Genomic DNA, 13,324 nt, shown 5'->3' on the forward strand with positions numbered 1-13,324 from the left:
TAGCTGCTAAGGTGTCAAAATTAAAAAAAATAGTTGACCTTGATAAGAGTAAATCGAGTAACTACTGAGCATACATACATGTATATTTTTAGCTTGAAGTCGCTTAATTTTTAGCCCTTTTTATTCATCTGGCGACAGCGACAGCTATGAAGGCTGAAGCACTAAATAACGACTAAGGCTGGAGCATTATTTTGATTCCAGCTGATAGCACCATCGTCGACCAAAACTGCAGTATAAGGACATGGTCAAAGCCAATCTCCAGTGGTGTTACATCAAACCAAAAGACCATGAACAGACTGAAATGACGAGGCTCAGTTCTGAAAGGTGCTGCCAACTTTGAAGAGGCAGAAACTCACTGCTGTCAGAGAGGGAGACACTGCAGTGCAGCCTCAGCAATGATAACAACTGACATCTGGCATCCCCACTGTTCAAAACTATGTGCCTCTAGCTAGCTGGGGCTGCAGAGCCACCTCCGTGTTCATAGATGAGATGCAAAACGCTAACGTCATCATCAGACCCAATGGACAACCACACATAATAATCAATACAGAATGTGCTCTATAATAATAAATACAAAATCTGCATAAATTAAAATATCATATTTAAGCATATTTTATGACCGGGCAATGTTGGGCAGCCTGCCAGTTAAGTTATAAAATAAAGAAATTAAAAGAATCGTTTTTGGAATCAAACTAGGCTTAAATTTTTCCCATTCCTGATTCAAATTAATTGTCCCAACACTAATAAATATATCAAAATATGCATGATGCAAATAATATGATTGATACAATCAATAAGTTACAAGTTTGATGCTTTTTCTTAAATTTTAGGTTCCACTGTGTTTTCTCAGTCAAGTTCGAGCAGTAGCACTCCCTTTAAGACGGCCACAACCATTAACTCCAGTGCTGGCAGTGGCAGCCCCTTGATAAGTAATGCCAAAAAATCAACACGTAGGATCAGTGCCCGAGATGGTAGTCGTATCTTGGACAAATTTGAGCGCAAAAATACCATTACAGATGATACGTCACCAGGTAATTGTAAATTAAAGCACTTAAGTGTTACTTCTCCTACTCTTGGTTGTGATGTCAATAAATTCAACTCCATCACTTGTTATTTTGCTGTCAATAAATTCAACTCCATCACTTGTTATTTTGCTGTCAATAAATTCAACTCCATCACTTGTTATTTTGCTGTCAATAAATTCAACTCCATCACTTGTTATTTTGCTGTCAATAAATTCAACTCCATCATTTGTTATTTTGCTGTCAATAAATTCAACTCCATCACTTGTTATTTTGCTGTCAATAAATGCAACTCCATCACTTGTTATTTTGCTCTCATTTTTTGCAACTTGTACAAAAAAGGAATAAAATTTCACCCGTAAGGAAAACAACTCTTATTATATTCATTAATTAAAAACATGAATTATTTCCTTTGCTAATTCTTTTTTTTTTTTTTTTTTTTTTGTGATAAGTTAAAAAATATTTCATACTAGCCTGGTTGCCCGGCTTTGCCTGAGTATTTGGAGATGTGTGTTGAGCAAAAAAAAAAAAAAAAAGTGGTAGTAGGCAGGCAGGCTCGAACCTGTACTGCAAAGGAGGAAAAGAACATGAAAAAAAAACATGACACCTTTACTGTTGCACCCATCGTCAAACCGAAAGTGACAAATGTTTAAATTAAGGCTAGTCAATTGAATAAGGGATAATTTTTTAAAATATTGACGAAAAAAGTGACCCCTTCCTGTAGAAAAATGCCCGGTTGAGGGTGAAGGAATTAATGTTTTTAGCTAATATTTTGATATTTGTCATCCGAAGGGTCGAACTTCAAAATGATACCGATCTTGTGAAAATCTGTCGCCTCTGTCGAAAGATTTAGGCAGACATACAAACATACATACATACATACATACATACATTTAAACAGACAGGTGAGATTTGGTACCTGGCATTGCCCGGGTGTTTGGAGGTGTGTTGTTGGGGGGGGGTAGATGAAAGCATGGCCATGTGTTTGGAGGTGTAAAAGAAAAAGAAAAGTTTTAGTAGGAAGGTAGGCTTGAACTGTGAAGCCTTGATGCGAAGGTGGAAACGAAAGGAGAAAAAAAGCCGGACACCTAATCATCTTGGCCACGAGGGGAGAGGAATTGATAAGTATGTTAACGTTTATGAAGTTAAATTTACAGGTGCGAGGAAGTTAATTCGAGTGATGTTTGACCTTGAAACATGACATAAGCAATGGCTGTTCAGCAGTTAAGATTTTGTGTGGGACAGTTTTTACCGACCTTTTGGGAAGGAAAAGCAGCTCCCCCCGTTTATTAGGGGAGTGTCTCGAAATGAAAGCAACTGTCTGATATGACGATGAAAAGCCAACATTGACCAAACGTTTACATCACTTTCTGGAGACCATTGGCCGTGGGCCAGGGAAGTGGCTATTCGAATCGAGTTTCACTTTTTTTCTACCGAAAAATAAAAGCAACACGCGGCGATCCAAAAATCTCAGATATTTAACTTTTCAAAGTCGAGCAAATTAAATAGACAGGCGACCCCCATTGTTAATTCGTAGAGATTATGATTTAGATGTGATATAAAAAGTTTTAAGAATGAGGGAGCCGAGCGAGCAGCCCCACAGAAAAAAGCCTTTTGCGTACATACATAAAAAGTGTACATACATGCATACATACACACACACATTTTGCCTTTTATATATAGAGATTATCAGTTGTCTGGATTAAACTAAGTAAAATATTAAAAATCAATTGTAACAAAGTACATTATTACATTACCAATAACATGGTACAACAATAACAAATGAAAATCGGTTTGTCAAAAGTAAAATTGATTTGTCAGTTTAAATGTTATTTGGGTCTAACTTTGAAAATCTGATAAGATGACTGTATACATGAAATCAAGTGCACGGGGACTTTTATAATTCAGATGCTAGTTGTAATTTAGAAGAAATTCTCATCCGGCTTAAAATTCTGATTTTGTTGTCTATTCTTTTTCAGAGCCGCCATCAACTACCTCACCTAAGTTACAGAGGCAACCAACAATTTCTTTTCATGCCAGACAGCAGGGAAGTCCCGAAAAAAATGCTCAACCAGCTGGGATCGTATATGAAAATGAATGTCCCGACGGTCATGTAAACGGAGCAGGTACAAATACAGTTTTCATTTGAGCAAGTCTGTGTGTGTGTTTCTCAATATTTTTTGCAATTATCTTATCTTATTTGGGATGGGGCATCCTATCGGATACCAAGCATTCACTCGCTGTTTCAGACACTCCAACCAAGAAATCTTTTTAAGATTCAAACGCATCACTTTAGATGTAATTTTTGTATTTTGTATCTTTCAATTTTTGTATCTTTTCTGCACTTGGTTCCTCAGCTATATGCGCCAGGTAATTTTTTAAATTCATTTTCATGAAGCCAGTTACTCCTATAATGGAAATCTTCGTAAGATGATGATGTGACAAGAAGACGACAACAGTATCAACTCTAGTAGAAGTCAGTGTTTAGGGACACTGCTGGTGTCAGACCTTGGTATTTCATTATCATCTCCCTCTCAGCTCTGTTTACGTCAGCATCATTAGAGATACTGACTTTTAATAAGCTTGCTTCTTTCTACTTGTCCCATATTACTATGTCAGGTTTAACAGCTGTTTTCTAGGTACATAGCTGTACGAATTGCATAGTCACAGTGAATGACCTATTTCCAACTTTTCTTTCTGGTACATGTTCCCAGGACTTGCTGCTTCACTCGATATTCAACTTTTTACAGATTTTTGTGAGGTGATACAGGCTTAAACTGTATATTCAGTACGTTGTGTTTAACTTTTGCTGGGGCAATTGAATTACTTTAACTAATACTCTTAGGAAAGATATGAATCACCTCCTGCCAATTATGAGTAAAATAGTAGGGTAGACAGGACACTTTGTACAGCAACTACGATACCCAAATTCTCTCAAATATACAAAGCATACTTAATATACAATGATTCAATAATTAGAAATTCCAGGTAATGTTCATTTTTAATTTCATACAAGTTAACTAATCTAATAAAAATCTTCAATGTTTTAGATGATATAATCTTCGGCCTTATTCAGGTGCATGTTTTTGAACTCGATAATCGTCTAGTCAAACTTAGGAATCACCAGTGAGAAAATTGTAATCTTAAATTTTCTTTTAAACCTAACCCTAAATTAGTGTTGTCTGCCTTTTTACATTTTGCCATAAGGAATGATTCCACAATTAAAACTTTCAGATAATATTCATTTTTTTTTTTTTTTTCAAGTTCAGGTAAGTTAACTAATATAATGAATTTCTAAAGCCATCAGACAATAATGAATGATAATCATTGGCAGGAAAAAAAAAAGTTCTCTGCAATCATATTCATCTTAAAAAAAATTATAATAATTGTAAAAGAGTCGGTACTCTATCATCTTTACCTGTAAGGGTGACAATTCTTATAATAATTATTTAATTAAAAATATGAGTTACGCTCCTTCCTGATCCAAATGTACCCAAATGATTCTGTCAACTACACATTATGATACTATCTGCTACACGGATTTCTTGACTATCACTTACGGTAGTCTCTGCTATGTTTTTTGGCAAAGCAATTTATGGCATTATTTGAACTACTGTTCCCATCTGGATTGTTATCTTCACAGTGTTTCAGATGATGTAATTTTCAAGTTTATTCAAGTGCATCTTTGTGAACTTGATAACTTTCTCATTGAACTTAGGAATCACTAGTGAGAAAATTGTAATTCATTGAATTATTTTCACTACTATTTCCTCTTGGTTATAATCTCTGACCATCTTCAAATCCATCTTTTTTTAACTTGGTAGTCTTCTAATTGAACCGGGGAATTTTTATATTGAATTTGGGAACCATCAGTTAGAAAAACTGCAATATCCGTAACGATATAAAAGAAAGTATCGTAATAATAAATGATTTTAAACAACAGAAATCTACCTGACTACAATTCAAGATAGGACGGTTTTCTTCAGATGAAACTATTATGGAAACATGGAGAATGATATAACAAGTTGACTTTTCATTCATTTTTGAAGTGGCATAGCACACCTTACAATTTCATTCATAAACTTGGAATTTACCCCCACAAAATGTTGCCTGTAAAATCATTAATAAAATTTACAATCCTTTGCTACAAATAAACTTTTTTTGGTATTATTTCGATTACAGATCTTATCTTAAGTGTTATTTGTACATTTCAGTTGATGCAACTTCCGACTTTCTTCAGGTGTATCTTTTCAGATTTGGGAATCTTTCTGTTTAATTTGGGAATCTACATGAAATTTCAAACAGAACCCTCTATTTAATACCCAGAGGTAGCATGCTCTTGTTCTGTCAGCCATGACCGGGTAGAAGTCCTAAGTAATTCGAAATTGTATTTTAGTGTTAACTGCACTAAGGATTGAACCTTCAGCCTCTAAAAGACTGTAACTTACAACTGAATTTTACTATGTACTTCATTCACTATGTTTTGGGTCCTTGCTGAAAATTCCAGTATGAATTTTAGGAGCCTTAAACCTATTTTGGTTTTTAGATGTACAATCTTACTACTAATCACTATTTATTACTACAGATTATATATATAAATTTCCTCCAAACCTCTGGCCTTGATGGAGGGGAGACTAAAACTTGCTTCTATGGTTTCAAATGATCTGAAATAGCAGCAAGGGAAGACTTGATTCCATAAATTTCTCATATGTTATATCTCCCCTCTTTTGGAAATAAGGTTCAATTATGGATATCTCCAGTATCACATACGACTGTGAAATTTACTTTATGTATGAAAACCAAATAACATATGAGAAGCATTTGGAATCAAGTCTCCTCTTGCTGCTATTTCAGATCATTTGAAACAATAGCAGCAAGTTTTAGTCTTCTCTTCAGCAAGGCTAGTAGTTTTGAGGAAAGGTAAAATATTTTGTGATTCATGAGCAAAACTAGGAAAACAAATGACTATGATTAAAATATTGGTAAAGGTGCAGTATCTTTCCACCCACAAAAAATCCTTTAAAATTACCACTATCACAGGTTTTCGAGGGTGCTGAAAACGAAAATAACAGTAAAAATCCCAGGAAACAAGTAGTTTTCAAGATATGAGGAAATTATAGTTTTAAAAAGTGGGGGATCACTTTTCTATAATTATTTAACATAAAGTGAACATCCATTTTATAGCCAAAGTGGTCATAAAGTGGTGCCCATTTTACATAAAATTATTATAAAAAAGTGATCCCCCACTTCTTGAAACAGTAATGTGCGACATTAAAGGCAAATGTCACATAGCCCACTACACAATTCAGGTCATTAGCTTTCCGATGAGCCTTCATTTGTTAAATTCTGATCAGTAGTTGCCGAGATTTCAAACTTATAAAATTGTCCCCAAAAGTGGTATATCTATATATGGATATATCTATACTCATAGCCAAATTGAATATTGAAATGCTCATATCTTTGATTCTATTGGCTGAAACTACATGAAAATTTGCAGGCTTTTTGAAGATTATAATACTATTCTATGCTTAAAATATTATGACAATTGGTAAAAAAGAACCTATATTTTCAAGCCAATAAAATATGCCCAAATTAGCCTACATTTGTATATATAGTGTCATAGTAAGCCAGCTTTAGTTCTGCTGCTTTGGGATGAATTTTGCTTAGGGCTTTTTTGCTTGGTTATCTCCCCTGTGGCCTTGCCAAACCACTAATATATCAATTATATGTAGTAATCTGTAGTAATAAATACTGATATCTATATATATATATATAAAAGGCAAAACGGGCATGCGAGTTTTTGTATGTCCAACAAAGGCTTTTTTCGCCGGCCTTCTCGAGGGGGGGTACTATGTCTTAGAACTGTTTATATACCCCCTAGATAATAATATCTAAGATTTGCAAACGTGCGTCGCGTCTAGAATTATTGACGTCGACTTTTCACACAATTCTTGCTATTGCGGCCCCTCTCGTGTTGATTTGGCTTTTTCGTATAAAAGCGAAACTGATGTGCAACTAAGATGCATTTCTCGGCCTACAAGGCCGGGAGCGTCCTGAAAGCAATGGATGTTTGGTCAATGTCAGTGAAAACCATCATATCAGACAATTGCTTTCATTCGGACACTCCCCTAATAAAGGGGGAGCTGGTTTTCCCCAACACTTTGGGAAAACAAAACCAGACAAAGTTGGGTAAAAAAACAAACCCAAAAGAACTATCTCGCATTTAAAATTAATCGCGGAATTTAATTTCCTTTGACCTAATTAAATTTGCAGCGTACCTGCCACTTGTGTGTTTTAAACGTTAAATTGAAATTCATTTGAGTCACTTTCCTTTCGTAGGTGAACAGTAACTTATCAAGTTTTTCGGCTCAACGTTCCGGGTTCGATCCAACCTACCTACCAAAACTTTTTTTTATTTTACTTTTTCTTTTTATTACATTATGTTCGCTGTTTTTTTTTGTTTTTTTCCGATTTTTTTAAAAAGAAGTTTAACATAAGGTTTAGATCTATTCCCTTCACCCCAACACACACCTACAAAAAACTTTTTCGCTGTTTTTTTTTTTTGTTTTTGTCCGTTTTTTTAATATTTGTTTTCGAGCCTACCTTCCTACATAAACTTCTTTTTTTCTTTTTTGATTCCCCCCCCCAAACACAACACCTACAAACACCCGGGCAACGCCGGGTACCCCCGCTAGTATATATAGTTTATATGTTCAAATTTCATTTAAAAGAATCAATTTTCAAAATAAAATTTAAAATTTATTGTTTGAATCAAAGAATACAATGTTTAAATTAATGTCTTTACTCTATGGATTTTCAATGTAAATACATGAAATTTGAATTTGAACATATAAACTATAATTTTTATTTTCTCTGTCTAGTATATTGAGCAATTTTATTTGGCTGGGATTGTGTTATTTGAATATTTCCTTTTAGTGTTCTATAAAACTTGAAACCACTAGATGCACCAACCTATAATCTAATTCATTCCAATACCTCAAAGTATATATATATATATATATATATATATATATATAATCTATTAATTATAATTAGGGCTATGACAACAGAATATTCTTATCATTTTGTATCAGTTTTGACTCTCGAGTATATATTCGACACAGACACAATTAATCAACTGAGAACCACATCACTCTATATAAAAGCATATAAGATATCAATAGATACATACTCGAGAGTCAAAACAATGAAAAGAATATGCTGTTGTCCTAGTGCTAGTTATAATTATTAGTTCCTATATTGTATTAAATTCTATACTAGGTCTACTTAGTAAGTGATCATCTCCCAGCATATGTACTGCTTCTTTGAATTGTCTTACTTTTCACCATTCTTCTGTCTATAATTTTTACTTTGTTCCATAAGAGTAGATGATTCCCCTTTTCCCTCCATGTATCTGGTCCACCAAGCTGACTTTTCAATATCTTCATGTATTACGGCTTTTCGATGTTCTTCTAACTGTACTTTCAATAGATGACATGTCTCACCTTTGTATTGTTTTCCACATTTACATGGGATCTCATATACACAGTTCTTAGTTGTGATTTTATCTGTAGAAGGCTTGAATCGCACAAGATGCTTTCAGAGAGCTGAATCACTCCTGAATACTGTACTGATGTTGTATGAATTATACATTCTCTTAATTTTTTTTCGACGAGCCCTTAATGTATGGTATATAAAATGTGGTAAGTTTTTGTGTGGTATCCTTTGGTGCTTGGTCCAGGTCTTTTGGAGAATAAAACTTCTCAAATGCATTTGTGATGTTAGGCTGTATAAGGTGTTAAGTTTGGTCAAAATCGCCTGTTCCTTCTTTCATTGGAGTATTTCGATTATCCATTATTAATACTTATCCAAAACATTCTGACACAAAACTTATCTAAGAACACTGCCAGATATATATAAAGTACCTTCATGTTAAATTTCATAAAAATCAACCCAACTGTTTTCGAGTCCATAGAGAACAAACTCACAAACATACTGTATAATAGTAGAGATAGAGATAGGGTTGAATTGCAGAAAGGATTGTGAATTTTATGACTGATTCCATGGATGGCATTCATTTTGGGTCATTACTAATTTATAAAAGAAAATTATTTTATCGCAGTTACAACGGATTATGAAAGGATTTGGCTTGAAAATGTTAACTGTTTCTAGTATTTTATTATTAAAATATGTTATTTGAACTTTTTAACTTTGTTTTACATATCAATTTTTTCTTACCATTTTTTCTCTCTTGTAATAATTCTCAGTAAGTGAAGTCATGACAGAAGAAGAAGCCTCTGGTGAAACTTCCGACCATGACCCAACCAAACATCGCTTGCAACGTCAGGACGCCAAGAGTCGTAAAACTTTCAAGATTAAGCGACAAAAGACAAAAACGACCAGCATGAGACACCTCATTTCGCGACGAGGCCTGCAAGATCAAGGTGACACTGAGGTAGGGGGTTTTCATGAGGGGTCCCCAACCCACGGACCCCTCAGCTCTGCATTTGGCCCAGATGCTCAGACTCTGCAACTACGACGCACCGGTGCAGGCGCCCCAATAGCAAGATCGGTAGAAACGATTCCAGAAGCTGTTGAAGTGAAGGTACCATTTTATCAAAAAATAAATTTTATTCTATTTTTTAATTTTTAAAAATTTTTATATATCTATAAAAAATTTTGCAAAAAGCTTACATAGTGCAATCAAAAAGTTCCATGACTTCTATGAAAAAATTAATCTTTTTTTTTTTAACTAAAGTAGTCACTATTTACCAAGGCCAAAAACCAGTCAAGATAAGGGTTAATGTGATGGAATGATTCTAAGGACCAAGTCAGAATATTTGTAGGGGATGGTTAATGACAGGATCTGTTTACATTGGATTTGAAGATAATCATGTTGTAATCTGAAGAGAAACAGTCTCATGATAATGTGTTTTATAGATAAGCCCTTGCAAAGAAGCTCTGTGTATGGAAATTCTGCCTGACACTAGACACATACAGGAAGAAAAAAAAGTTTTCTTTTTTTCGGTGTTAAAAAGATGAGTTCTTGGTTGTGAATATCTTACAAAAGGTAACCAGAGATTGAAGCTCGGTCGAGTACTTTCCATGAAAATAAAGATAGAGTAGACAGAGACTAGCAATGTCTGTGTTGAATTTTGCCGGTACTCTCTTTCAATTTTTCATGGTAATGATCTTAAAGTACATTCACTGTTAAGGCCCTAATGTAAGTAAAAGTGATAGATCTAACCGTACTTGAACTCAATTTAGCCGATTCCATAGTCTGGTGTTATATCCACTAACACCCTCCCTCTTGAAATGTTATTCTTCATTGAATTTAAGCAATGTTGAGTCTGATTAGTATCTATTTGGGGAGGATGATCATATTTTTCTGCAAAAATCTTCAGAATTAAAGATGTCTTTAGTGAATACTACGTTATTATCTGTAAAAATCACACACATTATTGCCTCATCATGACAGCAGTTAGTACTCGCTGCTGGGAATATTCAAAACTTGATTTAATATTTCATGGGACAGTCTCAGAACTTTTTGATCAAACTCATGAGTGTGCATGTTTGCCTTATATATATATATATATATATATATATATATATATATATATATATATATATATATATATATATATATATATATTAGGCAAACATATATATATATATATATGCAGACAGAGAAAAAGAGAGCTTGAATGCAAAATGTGATAAATGCTATGTTTAAAATCATTCTGTTATCACTATCAAAAGTGTTGCATTTCACAACCTGATATGTTTCACATAATGTGATATCTACTTCATTTTTTTTTTCTTTTTTTTTTTTTTTACAAAGGGGGTCACTATATATCCAGGCCTGGATATTGAGGGTAAGGGTTAATGTGTGTATTGTAGCCATTGGGACAGTTTTGTAATAACTGTTTGTAGAAGTAATTTGGTATAATTAGATCATTTATGAGGACGACTTAACAAGAAATTGTTTAGGTTGGACTTGAAGTTAATGATATTATAGTCAGCTGGAAAGCAGATCAGCCGAACAGAGTTCCACAGGCGAGCAGTTCTAAGGAAAAAACTCTGTTCATGGAATCTGTGTTTAGGTTTAGGCAATGATAGGGAGTGGGGGAATTTATTGATAGTAATTTTGGCTAGACAAGTGTTTTTTGTGAAGGATTGGCAAGGGGAGACCATAGATTAAAGCTCAGTTAAACACTTGCCATGAAAATAGCAGAGCAGGGACAGGCTTGCAACGTCTCTTCTGTGGGAAAAAGGCTACAGAGAAGAGAAAAGGGCATTGCCTGCTAGATTACAAAGTATGTCTGTTAGAGTGCTTCAAGCAGCTTTTGCCCAGATGTGGAAACAGTATTCAACCCTAGGACATATCTAGCTCTTATACAGGCAGAGAATTGCTTCAGCAGTGAGATATCTACTTGAGCGGTAGAATGCTCCAACCATTTTTCCAGTGATCTTGACTATGGATTTGATGTATGTGCTCTATTTCAGATCAGGAGTGAAGGTCAGACCAAGACATTTGTCTAAACATGGGGCATCCTCAAGGTGAAAGCTGTTCATTTCAATAGGGTCCAGATGTAGATCAGCATTGATGGAAAGATAGAAGTTTGGTTTTAGATGCATTAAAATTAACAAGCCACCTTTTTCCCCCCATTACACCACATGCTCAAGATCAGAGGAGAGAGAAGAGAATCAGAGAGATCTTGGTCGTTTCTCATCTTAAAAGTGTTACCATAGGTGTCATCTGCATAAATGTCTACAAATAATCTAAGAATGTGATTTTGGAGAATATTGATGAAGATCAAGACGCGAGTTGGGTTAGGATGGAACCCTGAGGGACACTGGTGTTAATACCGTGAGCTTCTGATGGAGACCTTGTGTAGCAAAATTTTTGATATGTAAAAAGCAATTACCCTAGAAACAAAGCTCGCATCGAGGAATGTACTAATCCTGTGAGATATTGCTCTTAGCACATCAGCTGCAGATCTAAGCGAGGGGAAACGATATTGCAGGTCACTGAAAAGGTTGTTTCTGTTGAGGTGGTTGATCACTACTCTGTTTAACACAGATCCCAGTAGTTATGATGCACAGGAGACTGATTGGTCTATACTGAGAGGAAGATGACCGACCGACTGAATTTTTAAATATGGGACCGATTGAAGAGGTTTTCCAGAGTGTTGGGAAGCATTTTTCCTTAAGACAACATTTAAACAGCTTTGCAAGTATGGGGGCTAGTTCTGGTTGAAGCTTTTTGACCACTATAAATGGAATGCCATCAGAGCCGGTTGCTTTACTGGGATAGAGCGGTACATCTGAGCATATTACATTTTGTTTTTATTTTAACTGAGACAACCGAGTGGTCAGAAGACCCTAATGGGGACAGAACGGAGGGTGCTCATAGCTCTGGGCAAGTTGTAAGAAAAAGGTTTAAAAGAGACTTGCATACTAGCCGTCAGTGTTGGGCACATGGATGGGTTCGTGAATAATCTGTGTTAGGTAATGGAGAAATCATGACAGTATTTCCCCTAATCATCCATTTTGTTTAAGTGGTCTAGCAAGATGTGAATTAGCTGAAGGGTGAGCAGACAGATGATCAATTTTCTCAAAGATGCTCTTAAAAATAGTAACTCTGCTGTTGTGGGGGTGATAGAGGCCAAATATGAACATGGTGCTCTGGGCAAGTGCTAATCGGAAGCACATATAGGGCAAATTTGGATCTCTAAAAATGTCTCTACTAGATGGAAAACCATCTCTAAAGTAGGCACATATTCCATGCCCATGACGATCTTGGGGGTCAGATTTGGATGTAAAGTTTGAGTATGTTAGAGCAGAGAGGGAAAGTAAGGGAGAAAAAGAGATGAAGATTTTTTTTTTTTTTTTCAGACCATAAAAAGGTAATGCTGTAACATTACCCACTAATATGCATCGAGAAGCCCCACCAGAAACTGTTGCTGTATGGTTCAGAATCCATTCACCAAATGGCAATACAGCAGCCCCAGTACTTATCACTTGCTGATAGAACAGCCTCCTAAGAGGTTAATTCAAGGTTCAGGTCCCTAACTATCAGGTGAATAACATCAGCCCAGTTAAAGTTTACCTCCAGCACCCTTGTTAGTGACATGACCATGAAGATAGAAATAGAAAGACAAAAATTCTGACATCTTAAGAGATTGCTCATGCAAAGAATCTGCTGACCTAGTATTCAGCCTTTTCTTCTCCTTTTGCCAGAAATATCACTCATTTGAGATGAGGACTGAGGGACAAATAAGGAGAAGTGAGAGTTACTG

The 13,324-nt window shown here is 35.2% G+C and overlaps 1 protein-coding gene across 2 annotated transcripts in view; it reads left to right on the forward strand.

Annotated features, from left to right (window-relative positions):
• Positions 1 to 13,324, forward strand: part of LOC145286230 (protein unc-80 homolog) — a 542,234-nt gene that overhangs the window by 469,221 nt on the left and 59,689 nt on the right. For both annotated transcript variants that reach the window (XM_080135050.1, XM_080135051.1), the window contains 3 exons: positions 831 to 1,031; positions 3,002 to 3,148; positions 9,290 to 9,627. In XM_080135050.1, coding sequence (XP_079991176.1) covers positions 831 to 1,031; positions 3,002 to 3,148; positions 9,290 to 9,627 — 686 coding nt within the window. The remainder of the gene's footprint in view (positions 1 to 830; positions 1,032 to 3,001; positions 3,149 to 9,289; positions 9,628 to 13,324) is intronic.

The sequence above is a fragment of the Euprymna scolopes genome, chromosome 10 (genome assembly GCF_053919585.1).
Source record: "Euprymna scolopes isolate OS-2025 chromosome 10, ASM5391958v1, whole genome shotgun sequence".
NCBI lineage: Eukaryota > Metazoa > Mollusca > Cephalopoda > Sepiida > Sepiolidae > Euprymna > Euprymna scolopes.